General features: G+C 41.0%; 1 protein-coding gene and 1 long non-coding RNA gene across 3 annotated transcripts in view; one reads left to right on the top strand and one right to left on the bottom strand.

The window, feature by feature from the left end:
• The first annotated feature begins 6 nt into the window (after positions 1-6).
• Positions 7-3,954, top strand: LOC102307566. Its single transcript, XR_316513.3, has 3 exons — positions 7-2,444; positions 2,600-2,706; positions 2,826-3,954. It is a non-coding gene; the product is annotated as an uncharacterized LOC102307566 (long non-coding RNA).
• Positions 3,955-6,971: 3,017 nt separating this feature from the next.
• Positions 6,972-8,182, bottom strand: part of wasla (WASP like actin nucleation promoting factor a) — a 27,400-nt gene continuing 26,189 nt past the window's right edge. For both annotated transcript variants that reach the window (XM_005933567.3, XM_005933566.3), the window contains one exon: positions 6,972-8,004. In XM_005933567.3, the coding sequence (XP_005933629.1) occupies positions 7,943-8,004 (62 nt within the window). In that variant the 3' untranslated portion in view covers positions 6,972-7,942. The remainder of the gene's footprint in view (positions 8,005-8,182) is intronic.

Raw genomic sequence — 8,182 nt, 5'->3', positions numbered from 1 at the left:
ATGCTTAATTGGTAGTAGGCTTTCGAGCCTATACAGCTTGGAGTAAGACAACATGCATGAAGAGGATGATGTGGACAAAATACTCATTTGCCTAATAATGCTGCACTCCCTGTAGCAGGAGGAGACACCTGCAAGACACAAGACAAATTATTTAGCACTTGTTGTTGTACTCATCAAATAGTGACCCAATTGTACTATAAAGCACCAAATTTTACCAAATGTAAATTTTATTGGTGAACAATTGGTTTAAAAAAAAAAGTAACACCGAGGGGAATGTCATAATAATTTCTTGCAATTATTCTCATCACATGTGCACAACTGGCTGATTTAAAGTTTCACGTTTAATTGCCTGTTGTTGTTGTTGTTGTTGTTTTTTTACTTTAAACTAAAACCAAAAGAAATGAAAACTTTTGTTCCCAATCATGTGTTACTGAAAAATGTGTGGCCGGTTGGTTGTCACATTGCTTGTTACTGGCACATTAGTGAGAACTGTAGAGTTGTGTTAATATCACACATTTGACCTGACAAACTTGTTCTTTTGTTTTTTATTGGTGAATGTGAACATAAAACTTTGAGAGGAAGAAGTTTTATGTAATTGTCATGGGTCAGAGTAATTTTTCATATGGCTTTCCTTATTATATTACATGAGACATTAAATTTCAAAGGGACTACCTACATAAATAAATCTGAAATAAATGAAATAAATGATAGATCACAAAACATTAGCCATTATATAAATATGGACACTTATTAAAAAGGTGAAGTCAGTTTTTCACTAGCAAACTAAAGCTAGTGGTAGCTAGGTTTATAAAGAGGTGTGTAACAACCAACCCTGCTATGGGGTTGATTGTTACACAGTGACAGAGTGCTAATTACTTTTTTTTGGTTAGGGTTAGAGACCCATTTTGAACCAGCATCTTAAGCTTTGATTTAATAAAAGAATGATTATTGAACAATGTTTCAATGATCAACAATTCATGCAAGATTGAAAAGTGTGACAACCAACGCCAGTCTTATAGGGTAATGACAATAAAAAAGGAAAGGAGAAACCAAATAAACAAAAAAAAAAACAACTATCATATGAGCCCATATAAGCTGTGCTCAGTGGTGAGGCTGTCCGACACCACTGTCCGAGGGGAGGAAGAAATGGCAGGGCCTTCACAGGAGACCCCATTGATTCTGGCAATTCGCTCCAGGAGGAGTCTGGAATGACACTCCACGCTCCACCTGGGACCAAGTGATGAAAATTTATGTTTAAATTGTGCACCCTGATGTTTCGCTGACATTTCTGAATTTTGGAATGATTAGGACCTGACGTGACATTAAGCAAGGCAAACAGACAAACTGACTACTGAACAAAGGAAGACAGAGGACTTAAACATGGAAAGGTAACGGGGTAGTGGAAAGTGGAAACACCTGGAGAAACACAACTGTCACCAATTAACCTGACGCCACAGGGGAAGCAAAACTAAACACACTAAACATGGAAACACAAGACTTTCGAAATAAAACAGAAAACATGGAGAGATGTAGACGTGACAACACAAGCTTGGCAAGAGGATGTGGAACACCCAGACATGAAATACATGACAGACTGGGGGAACGGAAAGGAACACAAGGAGAGGAACATGGGAACAGATAAGGGGGATGAGGCTAAACTAAAAGTTATACATAGAGGACAAGGCAAACCTAAACAGGAAAATGACACATAAACCAGAGAGCATGAATGACAATATTAACTAGACTAAACCCCAACTAATAATAACACTAGAACTGAACATTATCCACAATACATCAGAAGAAGGTCAAAGGTCATGACCTGGATGTAAAAGGTCTCATTAATAAGCAACTGCATGAACAGAATCTCCACTTAGGGTAATTTATAAGTTTGGTCAAAGATAACTCCATGAGCAAATTTCTTTGAAAAAGAAAACGTGTCACATCTTCAGTAACTTTTCATTTATAAATTGCCTCATAATAATTCACACCAGGTTCTCTGTGACCTCATGGTCCGCTTTAAAATGCACTCTTAAAGTAATATGTGTGTTTATATCATATATGATACATCTTGAAAATCTGTTTTCTTATAATGCATGTGTTTTGTTGTTATAGTTGCACATCAGCCAGAATACTGCATGCTTTTGCATCAACCCATACACTGCTTCCTATTGGATAGTCATGGGAAGTGGAGTTTATTCCACTATCCATATTGTTTTTAAACTACTTTCCTCACAGTTGTATACAGAGGTAACACATGCTTTTACTCTGCATTTTATTCCTGCAGCAAAAAAAAAAAGCATCAATCCCAGCAGAATGAAGAGTGGTCATATATTAAGAAGCCACCAAATGCTTTCATGCTGTACCTGACAGAGCAGAGGTCAAAGGTCATGGCTGAGCTGAACATCACTAGAAGTGCAGCGGTAAATGCAGTTGTGGGAACGAGTGTAAGTGTGTAAATCTGCATATATATACGTATCTGTTCATGCTTTATGCTGGTGTTTGTGCATGTGTAGCAGCTGTCCTATAGTTATGTGTTGTAGCAGTGTAGCTGTGTACTTATGCATGCTGACAGTGTGTTCTTATGATCTTCTGTCCACAGTGGAAGTTACTGTCAAATGAACAGAAGGCCACATATTTCAGTCAGGCAGAAACAGAAAGATGCCGTCACACCAAAAAGAATCCTGATTGGTCCACCAAAGACACTACGTATGTCCAAACTGCCAACATGCAGTCCGTACACGTGTGCATCACTGAACTGAACGATGAAAAGATCACTGAAAAAAGTTTGTATCAGCTCCTGAAAATTCTATTGTGTTTGTTTTTAGGGCAAAAAGAGAAAGAGAATCTGACATTGCACCTCTAGCACAAGTGAGAGAAGATTTCAAAGATTTGTTGAAACAAAAAAGACTGAACAGGAAGTTCAACAAGCCAAGAAGCTTTGTGTGAGGCCAGATCAGATACAGCCATCTTCTTCTCATTCATCTGTGACAGAGCCATGCCAGCAGCCACAGACACAGCCAGGTGTTACCAACCTGCCTCACCAGCAGTCAGCGTGTGTGCAGCTGACAAACACACTCATCAACATACCTGTGTGCAAAGTAAATCCCCTCTTTCTCTCATCAACACCTCCCTGCATCCACATCCTCCTCTGCTGCACCCCTTCAGCTCCAGACTGAGACCACCTTTGTGAGAAAAACTGGTGAAGACTTGCTTTCAGTGCTAGAACAGCTTGACCCCCTCCCCGTCATTGCCCTGTCTCAGCAGCCCTCCTCTCCTCATGCAACCTCTGCTGGCTGACGCTTGACTGTCAGTGCCAGTACCAAATAAAGCCACCCCTTCTGGCCTTAATGAATTCAGACCATTATTGACCATCAAGGTGCTGAAGAGACTGGTTCAGCTTGCAGGTGAAACATGTTCTCAACCCTCTTCAGTTTGCTTTCCAGCCTCTTGTGGGGGTGGATAATACTGCTGTCTACCTGTTGCAGCATGGTCACTCTCACCAGGATGGTACTGGTGACATGCAAGTATCATGTTTCTTTTTATATTCCTGTGCCTTCATCCAACTACTTCTGCTGAGTGAGAAGCTGCTCAAGATGGGTGTCACCTCTTATGTCCTGTTTACCTTCTACACCTCGGATTTGTAGTACAACAGTGAAACATGCCACATGCAGAAGGTCTCTGATGACACAGCAGTGGTTTGGTGCATTTAGGGTGGGCAGGAGTCAGAGTACAGGGAGCTGGTGGGCAGGCAGCAATCACCTCCATCTGAATCTCAGCAAGACAAAAAAGATGGCGGTTGACTTCCAGAGAATAAAAACTTCACTTGCTGGGCCCACGTCCCCATTTTAGGTTTAACAGCATTTTAGTAGGTAAAAGTAAATGCTTTGACATGAATTGAGCTGTGGATTGGGGAAGGCCTCGAAGGGGATTGGCGACGGCTCCCGGGCCTGGCAGATCCCCATGTACTAAATAGAAATGAAGAAGTTAAAGAATTGAAAACAAGGAGGGAGGGAGGGTGGGGCACGTAAATGAGAATGAACAGTTTGCAGAACTGGGGGAACCTATACAGATGACAACAGGAAGGAGCGTGTTTGGAGGCGTGGTCCTGCTCCTGAAATTCCGATACATAATCTCCAATACAACTAGGGTGGAAACAGTAGATAGATACAGGTATTTGGGTATTCACCTGAATGACGGACTGGACTGGAGGACCATAAGTGATGCTGTGTATAAGAAGGGGATGAGCACAATATACTTTCTAAGGAAGCTCAGATCCATTAATGTGTGCAGCAAGATGTTAGAGATCTTCTACCAGCCTGTGATAGTGAGTTTCATCTATTTTGCTGTTGTCTGCTGGAGATGCAGCATCATTGACAGAGACACAATGTCAGTCTTACTTTTACTGCTTTTAAATTTTTACTTTTGTTTTGCTTTTGTTTATTTTATTTTTTTTATCAAAAAATTGAAATTCCTGCACTCTTTCTTATGGCTTTTAAAACAGCTATGATGCTTAACACTGGAGCTCATGAAAGGCAGATTTTCACTTTTCCACAGAGTTGTTCTAGTTTCAGCCATGGGCTGTCTAACAAGCTTAATTTAGACCAACATTGGGTTTTGTCTTTCGTATATTTTTTTAAACTTATTTGTGATGGTTTATTTTTCCATAAAGATTTTGAGATGTTTGACTCTAGTGACTCAAACCAGGCAATAGTAGGTGTGGTGGGGTATGGTTTGTGTCTCAGCTGAAGGGGCGGGGTGTAACAGTGGGTTCAGGGGGCAGTGCTACGGAAGGCTGGAGGTCACAGCTGTCTCTCATTAATTTCATCATGTCGCCACTATTTGAGTAGCATGCCGGGACCCAGAAGAGAGGAGTGGGAGCAGACAGAGGACAAGAAGAGGGCAAACTTAGCCAACAGAAGCTGAAAAGCTACACCTCTGTTATTGTATATAAAGCACTATAAATAAATCGTCACTCATAGTACAGTGCTGAGTGTGACGGGTCTTACTTCCACAGTGATGCCAATGGACCAGCAACTGGCGTAGCCAGCAAATGTGCCAAGATCGTGGTTGAGTTACCGCCATGCATATGGAACAGATGGCAGTGCACCAACAACAGCTAGAACGGTAGCAGAACCAGGCTGAGCGCTACACCAAAGTTTTGGGCAATCTGTTTTGCTCGTCCTGGCACCTCCTGGGCACCACCGCTGCCCCTCCTGGAACCCACAGTGACACTCTAACAGATGAAGGGGACAACCACTGGCCTTCCTGGAGGTTTTTCAGGCCATTGCAGAGACGTGTCAGTGGCCCAAAGGGAAATGACTGCTGCAGCTGCTTCTGTTGCTGCCTGGTGAACCAGCCAGCCACCTGTTACCTTTAATAGAGGTCCAATTTTAATGCATTGGCACGGACCTCATCGGGCACTTCACTCGCTTTTTATTAGTTCTAAAGGATGCAATACAATATCGCAAAGAAGGGCTGCTGTGCAACATTTCTGCAAAAAGTCTTGCGCAGGCACTGTTTCAGGTTTTCTCTTTAGTTGGCATTCTGAAGGAGATACTCACACACTAAAAGAACTATGTGAATTATTGGGCGTTAGATCTGTTTCACCTACCCTCAGACTGACAGGTTGGTGGAACGGCTAACTAAGATTTTAAAATCCATGATTCGTAAGTTCATTCACAAGGATGAGCAAAATGGTCACTGGTTAGACCTATGTTGTTTGCAGCAGGGAGATGCCCCATGCCTCCATGGGATTTTCTCTCTTTGAGTTACTGTTTGGCAGGAAGCCGCAGGGGGTTTAGGACCTAACTTAAGGAAACTGGGGGAGGTCCAAGCCCAGATAAAAGAGAAATTTTGTACTTTCTGGACCAGAGAGAAAAGCTACACACATTGTGAAGATTATCAAGGGAGAACCTTCTCCAAGTTCAGGAATTGCACCTTAACCTCCTAAGAGCATGGACAAAGGCTGAAACTGCTTCCTTGGTGAGCTTGGAGAAGGAAAGAGGTGGAATAAGGTCTGGCGCTGCCAAATTCCACCATTCCTGCCTCCCTTCATTATGATGACCATCTCATACAGAACCAACGAAAAGATGTTGCTGAATTGCAACAGCGTTTTGCAGATGTGTTCTCTCTGAAGCAATAATCTCTTACATTTATTAGCGTGCATGTTTTATTGGCTGAGTGTTGATAAAACCTAATATGAATGAAGTGACTTTTTCTAATCTTCTGGCAAGGGCTTTGCAACCTAGTTTAAGGAGTACTTTAAGTATTTATGGGTAATTAATTTTTCAATACATTTCCCACTGGTTTTTGAAATAATGACTGAAATCTTGTTCTTTAAGTAATGATGTATTAAATCTCCAGTTCCTAATTGGTGATGCATCTTCTTTGTGTCACAAAGATAAGACATTGCTGCACAATCACCAATATTGATTGAACGAATCTGCCTGTAATCTCCCTCATAATGGAGCTGCTAACTAAAATGTAATCTCGGGAAGAATGTGAGTGGTGCACTGGTCTCTGAGAGTGGGGTGATGTGAACACACAGCATCACAAAGACCAAAATCATTCATGTATTGTTTAAGAATATCTGTAGACTCCCAGTTCATTTGACTAATTTCTATGAATTCCTGGATTAAAACCCAGGTTGCAGTCTCCCCCTATTATAATGGTGGTGTCAGAGTGATCCAAAAGTGAAGTGAAGAATGTATGGTTAAAGGAGGGGTCATCAACATTTGGTCAGTATATGCCATCAATACATAGATATTTTATTTTTAGATGTACGTGTAGGTACGAGTCCGTGTGAGGGAACTGCGGAGAGGTGTGTTTATGCAAATATTTTGGGCACATGAGTTAACTGGCTAGTCATTTTAAGCCTCTTCCCTGAAACCAACTCCACATACATCCCATGTGACAAATCTCAGTGAATTTCTGCTGTAAACCATTCAGACAAAGAATAGAAGACAAATGCCTCTCTGTAAATAACATTTATTTAGGTATACAATTTAGTATTCTTATTGACTGTGCACCACCACTGCCTGTCTCGCTCCCTTTTCACTTGGTCGACGTCAGTAGCTTCTAAATGCAGCATTAAGCCTCACCGGAGGGCAATAAAAAAAAAAATTTAAACAAGTAATTTTCCTACAATGTTTACAGATGCAGGATCACAGGCAGTGCAAACCCACATGCTGCAGGGAATGTCACAAGAATGGCAAAAAAAGAACTAGATCCAATGAAAAAACCAAACAAAAACCTAACTTACCAGTCATGTGTGAAGTAGCAACTTTTAGTCTTTTAAAGGACCCCATTATCCTGCTTGATATCCTGTCCCCCCCCCAAAAAAAACAAAAACAAAAACATAAAACAAAAAACAAAAACTATCATGGAAGTCGAGGACATGGTGCAGCAGATGAATCAAAGGAAAGGGAAAAAAAGAAGAAGCAACCAAAATTTTGCAGGGAACTTGAAAGGATGAAAAGAAACTAATAGTGTTCTCTAATACTAAACCAACTGCTATCAAACACAGATGATCATGCCCATTTGGTCTCCCTTTTAATTTTCAAGGAATGAAGACATGAAAACGCACACAAATATTTCTCAAGGAGCACACACAGATTCAGACTCCTCAAAGTTGAGTGTTCTCTGTTCACCTATTAGCGAAAGTGAAATGTAGCTGGTGCCGTCTCCACATTGTGCTGATGCTGGATTTAAGTGCTTCTAATGACATGAGGGAAATGACATGTGGAGTTGTGAGGATGTGTGGCAAACGGACCAGATTTAACGGATCAGGTATTGCACAGATTATTTATAATAATCTTTTTTTTTTTTAAAAAAGAGAAGAAATAAGGCAAAAATAAATATACAGCAAGTTCATACAACATTTACATTTTTAGTCAGTCAGATACTAGGTTTTTAGGAGAAACTGTATGTGTGTGTGCGCTGATTAGTCATCCCACTCATCGTCGTCCTCAAAATCCTCATCTTCGTCATCATCATCATCTTCATCTGAGAAAAGAAACATTAAGATGAAGAAGGCGGAGAGTTTTCATATTGGCTCAGTCAATCAAAATCTAAACAGGAAATAAACGAGTGAACAGACTTTACAGATGACCACACATGTGCTGACAGACACACACCCCTAATGGTAACCTTTGCTCAGTCTCCCTGATGTGCATTCAGGGAT

The sequence above is a fragment of the Haplochromis burtoni genome, unplaced genomic scaffold (genome assembly GCF_018398535.1).
Source record: "Haplochromis burtoni strain Fernald_Lab_line unplaced genomic scaffold, NCSU_Asbu1 Contig_169, whole genome shotgun sequence".
Taxonomy (NCBI): Eukaryota; Metazoa; Chordata; class Actinopteri; order Cichliformes; family Cichlidae; genus Haplochromis; species Haplochromis burtoni.
Note: the sequence above shows the minus strand (reverse complement) of the source record. Positions and strands in the feature narration are given on the sequence as shown.